The following is a 16,838-nucleotide window of genomic DNA, read 5'->3' on the forward strand; positions in this document are numbered from 1 at the left end:
ATCATCAATTCAAGCAAACTCCTACAGTTCATTAGCGTCTGAAAAATGAATGAGATCTTAATTAGTAGCTGAAAGAATATGATAAGGACTATACACCTAGAACACAACCAACTAATCCAATTCTACTTATTCCCCCACAAACTGCATTCATGGGCGCACCATTCTTTTTCTTTTATATAAGAAAAATGATGAAGAAAAAGGTAATTTTATATAATCATTTACTATGAAAATGTAATTAAAAACTCATAACATAAGAATGTAAGTAGCTCAAGTTATGACATGCTTTACAGAAATAATTATTTAATTAATCATTAGAGAACTCTATTCATATGGTGAATTATTAAAACTGTCATTACTTCTTAAAAGGAAAAAAAAAAAAAAGACTCTTGTATTTCTGGTTATTAATAAGAAAAGAAGCAATAAAACAAATTCATAAGAATTTCTTGGTAAGGAAATGAATTATTCGAAAAGATGCAACTACGTGAAATCACATCTTATAGGCGGAAGCTAGAGAAAACCCTTTTCTTTTAGCAATCTACAGACAAAATGGGAATCCAACACGAATTTGACCGGGTCACATTTGGTGCCTTGAAGATTTTTATATAAGCTTTTATTTAGAGACACCAAAAACAGCTGATTAACCAAGCTGTCCATCTTTGTTTATTCACTTCTGATACCTTCAATAGCTTGACAATGGATAGGAGGATAAGCTCCAAAATTCAACCCCCAACATATGGAAATCTTATTACTATACTTAGTATTGATGGTGGAGGTATAAGAGGAATTATTCCAGGAGTCATTCTTGATTATCTTGAATCCAAGCTTCAGGTAATAACATTTATAAACACTTAATTCATTTTCATATATCATCACCATTTTATATATATATATCACAGTTTTGGTGATGATTCCATCATAAATGAGCTAAAAACGTTGTCATTATAGGGTTTCTTTAATTACCAATGGTTCTACATGTGCAGGAGCTAGATGGCGAGGATGCAAGGCTAGCAGATTATTTTGATGTGATTGCAGGAACAAGTACTGGTGGTTTAATAGCTACCATGTTAGTTGCACCAAATGAAGAGGAACGTCCTCTATATGCTGCCAACGATATAGTCCCCTTTTACCTTGAAAATTGCCCTAAAATCTTCCCAGAAACTAAGTAAGAATAAAAGGCCATGTATATATACACAGTAAAATACTAATTATATTAAAGAACTTGAACATTAATTTTTATTTTTCTGCTTGCCTAAAATGCAGGGGGATTTTCGCTTGCATAATAGATCTATGGAAGGCACTAACTGGACCAAAATACAATGGCAGGTATCTCCATAGCCTAATAAGAAGTATATTAAAAGACACAAAGTTGCACCAAACCTTAACAAATTTGGTTATCCCTGCTTTTGACATCAAGAAGATGCAGCCTACTCTCTTCTCTTCATATCAGGTTATAATCAATTAATATATGTATCTTTCTTCCTTTTTATTTTCGTGTATTGGTAACTTTCATAATGCAGGTTCAGCAGTTTTCTCTTTTTTTCTAAAAGCCAAGTAATGGTTTCAATGTCTGTATGCAGGTGACAGCTCGCCCAGTTTTAGATGCCCTACTCTCAGATATATGCATAGCTACCTCTTCAGCTCCAACTTTTCTCCCTGCTTATTCTTTCAAGAATGAAGATCCAGATGGGAAAGTAGAAGAGTTTCACCTCATTGATGGTGGCTTGGCTGCTAGTAACCCTGTAAAGAACCTCTCCACAAACTCTACCTAAAGAATGAAATATAAATTTATGTTACGTATATATGCTTACCCCATTTCATGCAGACTTTAGTTGCCATTTCTGAAGTAACGAAGCAGACAATGAAGAAGAACCCAGATTTCTTCCCTATCAAGCCGACGGATTACGACCGTTTTCTTGTTATATCTTTAGGGACAGGATCCAAGACTGATGGAGGAAAATTTAACGCTAAAATGGCTTCAAAATGGGGAGTCATAAGTTGGTTATATTACAAGGGAGATACTCCAATAATAGATTGTTATAGTAAAGCTAGCACAGATATGGTTGATTATCACAATTCAGTGGTTTTTCAAGCCCTTCATTCTGAAAATAACTATCTCCGAATTGATGTAAGTCCCTGTCCCCACCTCGTATGTACCTGCTTAGCATAACTTGATTTTATAGGTGACTTTAGAACAAAATACTCCTAGAAATTAAGACTATCATGATTGATTAGATATTTGTAGTATAAATAAATGCAAAACTTAAATTTATATATTTTTTATCTAATAAAAAATCAAAAAATTGTTAGAATTGACATATATATCATTTATTTCATTTATATTTCAGATGATTTGAATCATATATATTCTATTTAATAATTTTTAAATTTTAAATATTAGTTTAGTCTCGTATTGCCTGTTTCTACTTAATAAGTTCTATTTAATAATTTATTTATTTATTGAAAGATTGTGTTGAGTGGTGGGAAAGGGTTATGGGAAGAAAAGAAGGCTTTGGAACCAAAGATGACTGAAAGTACTCTATTTTTTGTTTTCTTTTAATTTTCTTCCAAAGATTTTTCAATTGTGAAGAAACTTACCCTGACTAAAAAATCAGGACGATAAGCTGCAAGGGAACCTGACTTCAGTGGATATGTCTACAAAAGAGAACATGGAAGATCTTGTAAAAGTTGGAAAAAACTTGTTGAAGAGTCCAGTTTCTCGTGTAAACTTAGAAAATGGACTCTACGAGCCAATTGAAAACGGTGGTACTTATGAGGAAGCACTTCAAAGGTAATTTGATTTCAACATTTTCATTTCCACAAATTGTGAATTAATTAACTGCTATGTATAATCATCAATAATGAATGCAGGTTTGCAAAACTACTTTCAGAAGAAAGGATAATTCGAGAATTAAGGTCACCACAGTCTCAAAGTTCAAAGTAAAATTTCTATTATGGGGATTTTTGGGAGAAGCACTTGTCCAAAATTCCCTTTAGATGTACCAAATTGTTTGTATTATTGCTCTTCAACTTGTAATTGTAATATAATTTGTTCATCATTTCAGTGTATAAATCAATATCTATCAATCAAAATATGCATAATGCAATCTTCCAATACATTAAAAAATTTACTCAGAATCAGGAGACAGTAGCCACAAATATTAGGTTTACCCATTCGGTTTGGATGGAGTCCGGTCCAAGAGGGGAAAAAAATTGTTGGTCTAGGGAATTCGACTTCTCTGTATCACTACAAGAAAATATGAAACTGTGCCGTCACTTAGTTTAGTGTTTTAGTGATCATCGCTAAATTTACCAACCAAAAATCATTTCTCAAAAGGTATAGCCGACAGCAGTGCATTGCGTTGGTAAAATGAATTTTCAGAGGTAATCCGCGACAAATTATAATATGATCTATGAATCAAGCATTTTGATTTCATTATAGTGTTTGACATTAAATGACAATTCAATAACAAGAAAATTAATAAATATTTAAAATTAAAAAAAATATCATTTTTTATAGTATAAATTTAAGAAAAATTTAATTTTTTTAAATTTACAGTATGATTATTTTTTAGTTCTTTTATTCAAAAATAGCCAAAAGAAAAAACTAAAACCTTAATTTAAAAAAAAAATTAAAATATCATATTTTTGATATTTTAATACTGTAAAAGTAAAAAAAAAAATATGAGTATTTTTGATATTTTTTCTAAAAGAATTAATGTACAGAAATATTAAATAGTGTTTATTAAGAAATAATGCAAAAGTTTTCTTTAGATTAGTGGATAGTTTTAACTTATATAAACGAAACTCATCTACAACTTATTAAATTAACAAAGTTTTTCATTTTATATAGCATGTTATCAATTATATATTTTATTTTAAATTATTATATATTTTTAATTTATAATTATAAATAATAGTAACAGTCGTAACATGCTAGTATATAATTAAATTTTTATTAATCTTAATATATATAATATATATAATTTTTATTAATTTATTATTCCATATTAGGGGTTTGACATTAAATAATTGTTTCATTATATAATTTCCTTTTTCATTTAGGACGACATGCATTGCACTGTTAAAATAAATTACTAAGAGAGTAGTTCGGTTAGGTCATGGGTAGTGAAATTCTAAAAGATGACTATTAAATTCCTCTTGACTTTTTATAAGATTTATATGCACATCCTTCCTTTTTTTAAAACTGATTGGAATTGTTCCTTTTTTCTTTTTAAAAAAACCTAGTCCTCGTATCATATTTTAATCCCTCATTTCTAAAGTGAAATTATGTTTTATTTCTCATATTGTAAATAAACATTACATTTAGTCTCTCATTGGTTAACTTTTAAGGACTATGTTGAAGGACATAATTCATGTTCAAAGTGAAAACCTAGGAACTGAAATTTTTATAATTTTAACTAAGAAACTAGAGGGTATTGAAAGTAAAAACAATTTAATTTATCACTTGTGAGATAAGAGCTATCCAAATGCTCAGGAGGATTTTCTAATGTGAAAATTTGGCTCATGCGATGTCTGAACCCTAGATATTGCTCTCAAATATCAATTTAACTCGGTCCTTGCGTTGGCTGTTTTGAACTAAAGTTAGGCAACGAGTTGCTTACCCAGAAGAATCAGAAATTAATATTTAGATGATCAGATGTTTAATAATTTGGATCATAGCTCAGGCATAATAAACAGAACGAAGAGCTGCTTATTTCGCGCAGACTGCAAATCACAAGTGAGTAATTAACAAGAATCCACCATTAAGCATGGACTGGGAGAGACCCAAAAAATTAGTATTGTAAAAAAGAACATCAGCTCATGCAGAGTCCAGTATAAGCCCGTGAATGAAATAAATTTTCATTATTAAGTAATGCTCTCTCTATGACAAGAAAAACACATCGCAAATAGACAGACCAATAACTAAAAGTAGGCTGTGTTTCTTTGTGAGAAGACCAGGACCTTTCTCTCTCTGCAATCCATTCTGTATCTACAGCTATGGTACAAATTGAATAAAATAATATTCTTCCAAAATAAATAAACAAATAGATCAGGGTCTTTACTACAGTTCTAGATTCAAAACTATGCAAATATTTGTTGGATGACAGTTTCAGCGTTTCCATTGTACTGTGCAAGAAGATGGATAGCATCAGCCCTAGGCAGCGCAAGAAATTCCTGCACCGATCCAAAAACAAGAAGGGCTGCAGATAAATAACAGTTATGCAAGTGAAAGATCGAGGCAGAGAAGCAAAGACAATTTGATAAACTACTTCGAGCAATTATCATCAAGAAATCTGACTAGGCATCTCCCTAAAACATTTTGTTATCATTTTTGCATTGAACATGATTGAGAAATTTAAAAAAAAAAAAAAAAAAACTTTCCTAATAGTATCAAAGATTGACTAACATAAGCATGACCTTCAGAGGGGAAAAGACTCGTAGTGCAGAGATGTGGTTCGAATAACAGAGGAAACACACATGAACAGACTGGCACCAAAAAATATGCTTTTATCAGCCTATTGTTTTAGTGGGGTTAGCCTGTCTAGGAACTGGATCGGAAACTGAAGATAAAATTTTCCCTTTCAGACATAAATTTGAGAGTGAAGGATATAATAAGTTTGGGTGGTCTAGATGTACTATATAAGATGTACTTAATCCTGCTTTCCCAATTTGCTTGGTTTCCTTGGACTGCCCGGCTTAAAGCAGATGTGGCTCTACAGTTTTTATCAAAGAATAAATCCTTTTTAGATGATTAAAAAGAAATACAGATGCATTCGACACCCAGCACACAAGGCATGCACAACTTACCATAACTTTGAGTATAGCATTTTCATCGTGAACATCTCTAGATGACACTTGAGTTGGACTGCTACCATCTTCAGACAACCTAATGCTTGAAGACACTGTAACTTGGGAGGATCCATGAGTACAGCTGTCAGCATTTGATTTTGAAATCAAACAAGCAGAAAGCATGGGGGCATTAACTTCTTTCAGAGAATCAATCCTTAGAAGACTTTCAAAGCGATCTTTACACATTTGAAGTTTAAACCACTCATTGTGTGTGTGAAGCATTGCTCTCATTATCTTCATAAGCTGTGGTTCCTCAATACCAAGTCTCCTCCCAATTGCAACCTATCCAAGATATCAAACGTTTACATTAAGGCACATGCACATACTCCTCAACCAAATATAACAAGAGTCGAGTCAGGATAAACAGCTGACTATATTTGTATAACAGTAAGGAAAAGAAAAAACAAGATGTTAAAGTTAGAAGCAAATAGCTTCAGGTTTATGTAGTCTCTTTTAGCACATGAAAAAAAAGAAAGAAAAGGGAACAAAATTGAACAGGTTTCAGCAGTCAGTTTCTAGTCCCAGATCTGCAGTCTTATGTTTGGCCTTCTTTAAGATTCCAAGATGGAAATGGTAACTTTATCAGAACACATAGACAGGCATCTGCACACTTTTATTCCTCATTCCTTGCAGGCAAGAGATGATCAAAGTGTTCTCTTACTACTCTTGTTCATGCCTATAATTCTCAAAATGTTTTAGACTTTAAAGCATAATAATATATGATAGTACAAAAGAACATCAACCGCATTGCATTATTGGAAGCCCAATACAGAACCATGTCCATAAAATAAGAAGGCTAAAAACCTAAAAGGAGTTGCTTACTCTTGAGCTTTGCAACCATGCTCATTGCTATTCAAATACGCAAGCAAGAAGCAATTCACATCCCAAAAATAATTCAGTTTATCGATTTGCAATTTTAGACTCTGTATCCATGTCGAACAATAAGCTGTAAACAACAATGTTCCCTTACTGGGTATGAATTCAAAAAATTCAACATGCTCATGGAGCTTCCAATTGAGGAACAGTCAACATTAATCATAACCAGCCTTAATATGCAAACTCCATATAAGAGTTTCATTAGAAATTCTAAAAATAAAATTACTGAAAGAAATAACATTGGCAGTGACTTATTTAATCACTCCATCAGGTCATGAAATACCTGAAGCGAAGTTGCAAGAGCATGTAAAGGCAAGCCTTTCCCTATTGCATCTTCATTAGGTCTAAGCAATGCCAACATAGTCTCCTTCAAGGGCTTCAGTAGATCAGGATCACTAGCAGCTAAGGGCCCTAAATGTGAGCATGCAACCTTTAGAGCACTTGAGTGATCACCTGAATCGACCAGCTTAAGAAATTCAACCTGGAGCCAATGAAAAGTTAAAATTTTGAGAAACAATTACTTATGCATGTCATAAACAATGTAAACAGTGAATACAAGATCCACGCGCACCTGCTTCAATTGGAAGAGCAAGACAGGATTTTGGACAAAGAAGTTTGGATCAAAAGCATTAACTTCTTCCACAACCTCTGCAGCCATTCCACTACTTGCTAGTTCCTTAATCCCCAGCACAAGCTCATATTTATCCTCCCTATTACTTATGTCTAGTATGGAATTTTTTTCAAAACCCTGCAGAAAAAAAAGATATTGTAACCAAATGAATGTATAAACAGGAAAAGGCAAAAAATAATAGATACAATACCTGTTGTTCCGTTGGCAAATTTGTGCAGATAGCAGTGACATTATAATCTTGCTTACTGCTTCCATTGAACGAAACTCCAGAAATATAGTCTTCGTCATCTTGCCTACCCCTCCATCTCTTGCGTTTGCTCCTTTCTCCAGTTGCACGGTTTTTGTTTCTCTGTATAACTTTAGAAATACCAGTTTGATGTGATCCACTGGTGCTACAATCTTCAAAGTTGATAGTTGTCTCACATGCGTATCTTAACTCAGCATCAGTTCCTTGTGTCCTATTCATCATACGCGCATTGTTTTCAGGAGAACCATCCATAAGAGCATTGCTTGTGGAAGTTTCACCATCCGAATGTTTATAGGTAGTATGATCGACTTCAAGAGAACAGTTCATTGATGAAGAATAGCCAGGCTCTGTTTGATTGACTTTTAAAGGTTCAGAGGGGGTTTCCACTCCTGAAACTGATGGGAATCACAGGTAGTTAATGAGAGACACAGAGAGAGAGAGAGAGAGAGAGAATAAGAGTTTGAAGTTTGAAAATACCAGAAGGGGAAGCAAGACCGGAATCCACAATGCCCCTATAAACACAGTACTCACGAACAAGCTCATCAAGCATTGAGACATCCAATTTCATCCGACATAACTCATTCTGTGGCAGATAAATCCAGCGGTAAGCTTATATAGTCAACGCTAGTCAATTACAGTAGAATATCTATAATCCCCTTCAAGAAATATTCTAGTTATGAATCGGGGATAAAAACAAAGGATGATGCTTGGTTACAAGTTCAAATATGTTATTACATGTTTGCTCTAGTTTTTGTTGTTTGATCATTTTAATAAGCATTTTCTTTTATGGTCCATACTCTGGATTGCATTCATTACATGGTGTTGGTAGTCAACTGGAGGTCTGAGCATAAGAGTATGTATTGCTTATATAACATAGACCAGTATTCGTTGCTTGTTTAAGAAAATACAAGGAAAAAAGAAAATCTATCTCTCTCTCTCTTGCTCTCTCTTGGTTTTTTTCTCTCTTAAATAAGACAAAACACAGAAAGTTTGAGCAGAGGACACTAAACCAGAATTTATAAGAAATAGATGAATGTTAAATTGTCAACTCAGTGAACTCGCAATTTAATTTATAAAACACTAATTAGTTATGAGTCAGTCCAAATCATATGTGCAAAAGAAAACTACCAAGTGATCTATATAATTAAGTGCCAAAAAAGTTAATCAATAAGTAATAATTTTTGAGTGAGGAGGGCAAAGTTGAACTTTCACCACAGGGCAAATGTGAACATTTACCTCAGATATCCTTTTTGGCCATAGAAAAATTTGAAAGAGACTTTTCTGTCCCTTAATCTAATCATCAGGTGATAGGATATTGTTGAGTTTAAAAAGCCAAGGACATTAACATCGAGTCTTGTATGCAATCAATACATTGGCTACCTACTTACATAATAGCTCCCATCTATGCATGGACACAAACACTTAAATGGAGTGACAAAGGGAAAAAATGGAAACTCAAAGGATGAAATAAACATCTATATTACACATGAGAAACTATATCATGCCTGGAATGCCTGAAACAGATCTCCCTTGGCAAATCTCAAGCTATCAACTGCCCCTTGTCTTGTAAGCTCCACTGCATGTGCAAGAGCTTGTATATCCACCTGAATCAACATGAAATTTACCAAGTAATGAAGTATCAAGGAAAATAAATTGCACGCAATGGCTTTCTGGACCAGGGACACCTTATATATGTAAATGGCATGAGAAGGATATAACAATTTCTTGTATTAGCCACTAGGATACCATCTCAAGAGATTTATTTCAATATCTAAATTTTAGAAACTTTACCTCATCAAATGGAGGTGCCTCATACAGACTCTCTTGTGGTACAGCAGGAGGATCACGTTCTTCAAGGAGCAACCTCTCAGTAAGATCTGATATAGGTGATGAAATTCCCTCACGAAAGCAAAATCCTTTATGTATGCTGCAGAATGTATGGCAACATTGAAGAAAATCAAAGTTGATTTGGTGCATGCATTAACAACCATGGAAACACAATGAAGAAATCTTATGAAAAGTTATAAAACTGAAGTTCAAGGCAAACCTTATCAAATATCTCAATGTCATTGAAAAGACTGGATCATATGCATGTAAATGCGCTCTTAGAACTGAAGACATTAATCCAGCAATGTCAAATCTCCTCCTTTCAGACCACTGAAACAGTTATGGCATGCCAGATTAGGTATCCAAAACATGTACTCTTCGTAAAAAATTTTGCATCATCAAATACACGTAAAGGAAAGATAATACCTGAAGACAACCGGATTTCACATAATCCACTAGTTTAAAAGTAGAATTCCAAGTTGGAATACTTTTGATATTAAATATCATTCCTGACTAATAATTTTAGATAGATGCTAAATGTAAATGCTCTAAATGTCACATAAAGCTATTGCATTTATATATGCTTCCAAGTCAATGGCAGGCAACAAAATCTCTCATATCATTGCCGCAAATCCTAAGTTCATAAAAACAAAAGGGATTCTCGTTCACATCCACAAATCGCTTATTTTTAGCTAAGGAAACTCCAAAATCATTCATTTGATCGTCCTTTTTATAAATTCCACCATTCCACATAGCATAATTCGACACCAGCATAATGACTCAATGCGTCAAACTTACTTAAGATGATTTTTGCATGCACTTTGCATGATGAATTATTCTCAACAGAAGAGAGTTGATATCATTTAAAATGCAGACAAAAACTCAGCCAACAAGGATAAGGATAAGACCATCATATAATTATAGAACAATAAAAAAAAAAAAAAAAAAAAAGAGCAGCAAATTTAAAAAATTTTAAGGTCTACACGGAAAAGATGCTCTGGCATGGTCCGCAATCCATATTAAGAAAAACTACGAACTGGATTCAGATTATATTCCTTGTCAGGAGTAACACAATCCTAGAACTAATAGAATAGCATACTTTTTTATCAATTTTTCTAATTAATTTGCAGCATTGATACAACTATCCTAGAAGAAAAATGTCAATGGTCCTAAAAATTGTGTAAGAAATAGTAAGAATGACAATAAAGTCCTACCTCATTTGCCACAGGAGAACTCTGGTCATCTTTGTCATATATGAAGGCAAGAAGGACATGCTTGAATTCCTCATATGCTTCCTTAAACACATAACATACAATAGTCACATGCTAGAAATGAATAAAGATGCATGATATTCACTAAGAACATTTCTTGATATATATTCCACATAGAAAATCCATTGTTCCAAAGCTCAACCAGAAATACATTTTGTCATATTTAAAGAATACAACATCAAATTGGTTCATCAAGTTTAACTTCAATATGACATTTCTAGATCGCATAAATACAAATTTATGGCCCTATAATTTAACTACTTGAGATTCTAATTTCCTAACTAGGGTACTCATCAACTATATTGAATCAGCCCGAGATCATGACTTCAGACTCATTACAAATCGTCAAATTATTTTCAACCACTATGAAGTAACTGAAAAACAAGTTACCGCCCTCGTAACAAAGTAGTTTGAATAACAACTGTAAATGCTATTTTGATATCCAGAAGAGGTATTGGCAAACTATTCACCAATCTAGAAGATGTTGGCTTCTCCATAGAAAGTTACAGACACTTCTTCTTTGGACAAATCAAGCAAGTTGGTTTGAAGATTATATCAGTGTTCATTTTGGGTTAACGTCCACATGATTTATATCGTTTTGTGTTTGGTCAGGTTGCTATGCCATGCTCTCCTCAAAAAATTACCTCTCATGTCCAAAGTTGCCACCTCCAATACACAAGGTAAGAAATTTCAAAATGGTGAACCACCAAAAATGGTCCATTTTTATTCCAAAATTTCATTCCATATTCCACAACTTCAAGTGCTTCCTTATATACAATGAAGACGGTGACCAGAACTGAAGAGATATCAAGAAGATTTTATCCACCAAGAAATCTTTGTCGGGAACCACTCTTATGAGACTAACTAGTGTACTTTGGAATTATGCTTCTATTTCTTAAACATGCATTTTAAATTAAACACAATTACATAATACAAAGCAGAATTTTATAAAAATAGGACTCTGGAACATACATTTTAGAAAATCATGTTTTAACTGCCCTCATTCAAATCAGCTGTGATCACCTTAAACACAAAAATCTACCACAACACCAATCAGACCCTTAGTTGCTTCTTCTATGGCTCTGTCTTCCACCATCTCAACAGAGTTAAAAGAGCCAATGAACCATATCCAAAACAAATTTTAAATTCAGCTCCGGACGCTATAGTCCTATTAGTAGGGGCGAAATCGAGCAAAGTCAAGTCGAAATAGAGCTAGACTCGAGCTAGACTTGATGGGACACTCTATTTAATAAAAGCTTTTGGCAGCACGAAAACTAAACTCAAATATGCTTGATTGAACTCAAGCAGTAATTTATTGAAATATAAACAAGATGAAATAGTAAAATGGAAAAATGGTAAAAGCTCGCCAGCTCTCAAGTCCGATATGGCAGCGGCTCGTCAATCTACTCAAGCTCGACTCAAATAATATAACGAATCAATAATATTTTTAGAGTCAATTCTGAGTACCACACGAGTTGCCTCAGCTCATTTACACTCCTATCTCTTAGCTCCAGAACTTAAATTATATCACAGCCCTAGGCAAAACCTAATTAAAGAAGTAAAATGATATTACAACCTACTTCTTTTAATTTTTAAAAAAATATTGTGGAACAGGATGATAGGTTTCATCAATTACTCATAAACTTAGTGTTAGTACAATAAAAGAAACGGTATAAATTGGGATTTAAAATAAAAATAAAACAATTCGTTCTAAACTTATATTTATTATTGCTATTGTTATTTTAAAGAAGCAAATACCGGATAAGCATCAAGAGCACAAGGAGCAAGGGCTGTTCTGATACATTCAATTGCAGAATCCCTATCCTGCTCCGTTCCTTTCCTCAATAACTCGATAAATTTCTTCCCGAACCAAAGAATAAAACAATTGTAAGTGTCAAATAAAAAATAAAACCTAATCTACTAAAACTAAAAATTAGAAAACAAAATACAACGCAGCGTTTTGAATAAGAACCTGTTTCTGCAACCGAAACAAAAGCCTATGATCATCAAGAATGAAAGGAGCGTGGGAGCCGAGAAGCTCAATTGTTGTGTCAATGTCACCAGACTCTAAGAACCGTCTGATCTGTCGAATGATCAATCGCGAATGATATGATGATGATGACACTGACGAAGAAGAAGAAGATGGAGAAGGAGAAGATAATGGAGAAGAAAACGAATCTTCAATTAATTTTTCTGATTTTGCAAACTCGATTATAAGTCTGTCTAATGCTTCCCAGTTCACCGGTGTCGTTTCCATTCTTCTCTCCTTTTCTTTCGTTTTCTCGAGAAAATTATTTTGAGAGATATAATGAAATGTATTTTTATTTTTATTTACTGTGAGCAAGAAAGGCGGCGATTTCAGGTTTAAAAGCAAAAAAAGAAAGGGTGAAAACGAGGATCAGTTACTGGGTAAATTTTGTTTTTCTTGTTAATTTTTCTTAAATGTTGTTTCCCGTGTAAGTCTGTCAAAGTCTGTGTATCAAACGGTGTCGTATAAATGATTGTAGCCAAATGTCAACATTTTCTTTTTTGATATATAATCAAAAAGTATAGAATAGATAGGTTATCTCAAAAAACAAAGATTATAGATAGGAAAGAGAATATCTAAGTGTCTTATTATTTTAATGTATAGGAATTTATTTGACATATATATGATGTGAAACTCAACTTAATATGTAATTTCATATTTATTTGTTAATTTATTATTTTTCTAATCAAAATAATAGTTCTGATTGTATATTAAATTATTTTATCTTAAACAAAATAACAACATAAATTATCAAAAATTAAAATATTTAAAAATTAAAATAACCGATAAATTCCATCTTAACCAATCAAGTCACGTAGAAAAAAATAAAAATTCTAAAAAATTTATTAAAATATGGAATAAATATAGAAAGAGCTAAAATCTTGATTTTTTCTATGCTTCGCTTTTGATCAATCATACATGATACTATTAAGAATCTGAATGAAATGAATGTCTTTTTCGATGTACTCAGTTATTAATCTTGTACAGACATGTAAAATACTTATCTGAATAAAACACAATCTCCTTTTGGAATGATTATTATTCACATTTCTCAATATATGAGAACTCTTATTTTGTTTTTTTTTCTTTTTTTCTTTTGGTTCCCTTTAATGCTATTTACTATGTATCTAATCTTGACATTTATGAATTCTCTGCCTCCGGAGTCTTCTCTCTTCTGACAGTAATTTTGCAAATCTGTAAAGGCAACCGCAAAGCAATGATGCAAGTTAATTAAATTTATACAAATCTATAAAATTATGAAAGTCTCCACTCTTCCATAAAATTTGATTTATATAAAGAGTAAATTACCTGATGAGGGCTTCTTCGTTAGTGCCTCCATTTTCAACTGGTTCAAGAATGCCGATGTCTAGATTAATCCTTGAAACAGGTTTCTGCAGAATCCTTTCGCCGATCTTTACAAGTTCCTCTAAATTTTTTTGGGTTGCTTTGTCCACCGACGAACTCTCCTCACTTAATGTATCATCCTAATATAGAATTCGATAATATAATATAAACGAACATACTAATTATTTATTTATTGATTCTGTACGTGTCTGCGATGCAACAATATCTATTCAAAGAAAGATGACCTATTACAGTACCTGAATACGAAGGTAGTTATGCTCACATTTGTTGGATCTGAAAATTAAGGACATGTGAAGTTCAACCATGTCATCAATAGCATTTCTGAATGCATCAAGTAATGGAGACTGCCTTTCTTTGTAAATCCAGCTTAGAATTCCCCACTTCTCTGCTGATTTCGCACTGTATTTTTTGTGCATCTTTGAAGTTCCGGTTCCCAGGGATATCACCAAATATTTCCCATAATGTAGAGCCTGTGCTGGCAGGGTGTCCGGATCGGGAAAGACTGTTCCAGTTGGTTTCATGGCCAGCAATGCCTTTCAAAAAATAAAAAAATCATTCGGTAAGTAACTTAGTTTGTCTTTTCTTTTCTTTTTCTTTCAGTATTATAGCTAGGTGCAGGAGAAATTATACAGTGCAAGAGGTTTGCTAATTCATTTCTCCAAGTATAGAGTTGTTTGTGTATTCATGAACCAAATATTTTCGGGTTTCAAATCGTATATTTAATTAAGTTTGATTTTATTTAAAATTCTTAGTTATTATTTTTACAAATATAAAAATGAGTTTTTTCTTTAACTCAATAAAACCATATTATACTACATAAAAAATCATAAATTTTTTTATTGCATATTGACTTGAGCTCAGACATAAAACTGATATCAACCAGCAAGATTTGTGAAACTCGAGTTCTTAACATTTAATCATAGCTCATATGTTTTACTTAATTATAACTATTTTATGTAATTATATTGTTAATGGAGTTAGAAAGCTCTAGCTTACAGGGTTGTTTGCAGTAATGCCCCCATCAACAAGGTGGAATTCTCTGTAGTTTCCTTCAGAATCTTTAGTTTGAAAATAATAAGCTGGAAAGTAAGTTGGAGCTGAGGAAGTACCGATACAAATATCGGATAACAAAGCATCTTTTGAAGCATCGATTTCTGCCTGCAAAGAAATATTGTATTGTCACCAATATGAACAATTCTTACTTACATATATATAACCTGAAAAACATAAAAAGCAAATGAAACTTATTAAGTACTTCATTTTTTACCTCAAACGTTGAGAAGACAACGGGTTGAAGTAATTGGATGTCAAATGTAGGTACGACAACACGAGTTACAGTCTCATGAAGCCTTCGATTCCCAAGTATCTTTCGAATTAGTTTTCTTAGATACTTACCATCATACTTTGGCCCCATTAAGGATCTTATTTTCATTATTATCCCCCTAATCAAAAAGCAGCATTATAAACAACCCACCAAAAGAATCGAGTTAAAAATGGGGATAAATGTTAATATGACCAAGAAAAAGATCATTCTTTGATATTAGTTACTTACCAGGACTGGGGGAATATCTGTGGGCAATGCTTGAGATAGAATGGCACTATATCTTTTGCTTTATATAGAGGACGCCTGTTCTCATCAGGAGCAGTCAACATGCTTGCTATTAGACCTCCTGTGCTAGTTCCCGCTATCACATCAAAGTAATCCGCGATCCTAACATGTTCTCCATCCAGCTCCTTCACAAAATAATCAATTCATAACTTAGATTCCTTCCCTTCAATTCCTTGTTATAGGAGCCTGGTGCTCCCCTTGGCCCTAGTTCCCAGATTATTTGGTGGTTCTGATAGTTTTTAAAATATATATATGTAAAACTCACGCCTATATGTTCAGCTGAAGATGTATTGTCCTAAATACATTCTCATGTTCCAGCAAGCACATGCACAATTATTGGAACTAGTTTGTGTTTGTAAGAAGCCTTCATGAAACTTGTTTTTTTTCCCTGATGTAACAGATTAAACTTTGTTGCTATGCTATACTATATGTGGGCATGCACGTTAATTAGTATGTATGAAGCATGATTTTGGAATGCATATGAATAAATATATATACCTGTAGTTTGGATTCCAGGAAACTCAAGATGGTTGCTGGAATAATACCTCTAATGCCTCCACCATCAATACTTAGAACAGTAATTCTTTCACCATAGATCGATGGGTTGATTTCATCACTAAGAGTATGGAGATCCATTTTAAAATTAGTAAGTTGTAATCTTGAATCATAGAAGTGTGCATGGAAGACTTCTACATTTATGTATATATACAAGTTACCCGGTTGATAGTTTCGTAATGAAACTGTCCAGAACAGATAAAAGCACATCTACAATTGATAATCTGTATTCAGTGTATGCCTTGTAATGAGGTAATAATTAACCTTTAGGACAAGATGGAGATGATTGCAGACAATCCAATTAATTATTATAATATTTGGTATATTTGAGAACTGATGTTCATCCAAGATAATAGGGGTGCACAAATTAAACCAAACCGACTAAATCAAATCCATCCGATCCAATCCAAATTAAAAATGATAGTTTCAAGATATTATGGATTGATTTTAATTTTTAAATGAAACACAATAAAAGATTTGAATTTAATTATGGTTTAAGAATATAAATAACCATAAAAACCAAACCAAACCAAATAAAAAAAAAACTTTTTTTGCTATTTTTATCATAGTATATAGTA

General features: G+C 32.9%; 3 protein-coding genes across 3 annotated transcripts; 1 reads left to right on the top strand and 2 right to left on the bottom strand.

Moving 5' to 3' along the window:
• Positions 1 to 145: 145 nt before the first annotated feature.
• On the top strand, positions 146 to 3,084 carry LOC8262869 (patatin-like protein 3). The gene is made up of 7 exons (XM_002523509.4): positions 146 to 828; positions 981 to 1,162; positions 1,261 to 1,447; positions 1,578 to 1,739; positions 1,823 to 2,125; positions 2,613 to 2,788; positions 2,869 to 3,084. The coding sequence occupies exons 1-7, from the start codon at positions 694 to 696 to the stop codon at positions 2,939 to 2,941; spliced, it is 1,218 nt and encodes a 405-aa protein (XP_002523555.1). The 5' UTR covers positions 146 to 693; the 3' UTR covers positions 2,942 to 3,084.
• A 1,752-nt stretch (positions 3,085 to 4,836) lies between these two features.
• On the bottom strand, positions 4,837 to 13,040 carry LOC8262870. Its single transcript, XM_015722028.3, has 12 exons — positions 12,675 to 13,040; positions 12,461 to 12,562; positions 10,646 to 10,726; positions 9,652 to 9,761; positions 9,396 to 9,531; positions 9,110 to 9,208; positions 8,082 to 8,187; positions 7,548 to 7,999; positions 7,298 to 7,474; positions 7,010 to 7,207; positions 5,809 to 6,132; positions 4,837 to 5,175 (listed from the first exon to the last, which is right to left on the bottom strand). The coding sequence occupies exons 1-12, from the start codon at positions 12,957 to 12,959 to the stop codon at positions 5,083 to 5,085; spliced, it is 2,163 nt and encodes a 720-aa protein (XP_015577514.1). The 5' UTR covers positions 12,960 to 13,040; the 3' UTR covers positions 4,837 to 5,082.
• A 631-nt stretch (positions 13,041 to 13,671) lies between these two features.
• Positions 13,672 to 16,387, bottom strand: LOC8262871 (patatin-like protein 1). The gene is made up of 7 exons (XM_002523511.4): positions 16,204 to 16,387; positions 15,649 to 15,830; positions 15,364 to 15,538; positions 15,093 to 15,254; positions 14,333 to 14,629; positions 14,040 to 14,215; positions 13,672 to 13,925 (listed from the first exon to the last, which is right to left on the bottom strand). The coding sequence occupies exons 1-7, from the start codon at positions 16,339 to 16,341 to the stop codon at positions 13,859 to 13,861; spliced, it is 1,197 nt and encodes a 398-aa protein (XP_002523557.1). The 5' UTR covers positions 16,342 to 16,387; the 3' UTR covers positions 13,672 to 13,858.
• Between the last annotated feature and the right edge of the window lie 451 nt (positions 16,388 to 16,838).

This window comes from Ricinus communis, chromosome 7 (assembly GCF_019578655.1).
Source record: "Ricinus communis isolate WT05 ecotype wild-type chromosome 7, ASM1957865v1, whole genome shotgun sequence".
Lineage (NCBI taxonomy): Eukaryota > Viridiplantae > Streptophyta > Magnoliopsida > Malpighiales > Euphorbiaceae > Ricinus > Ricinus communis.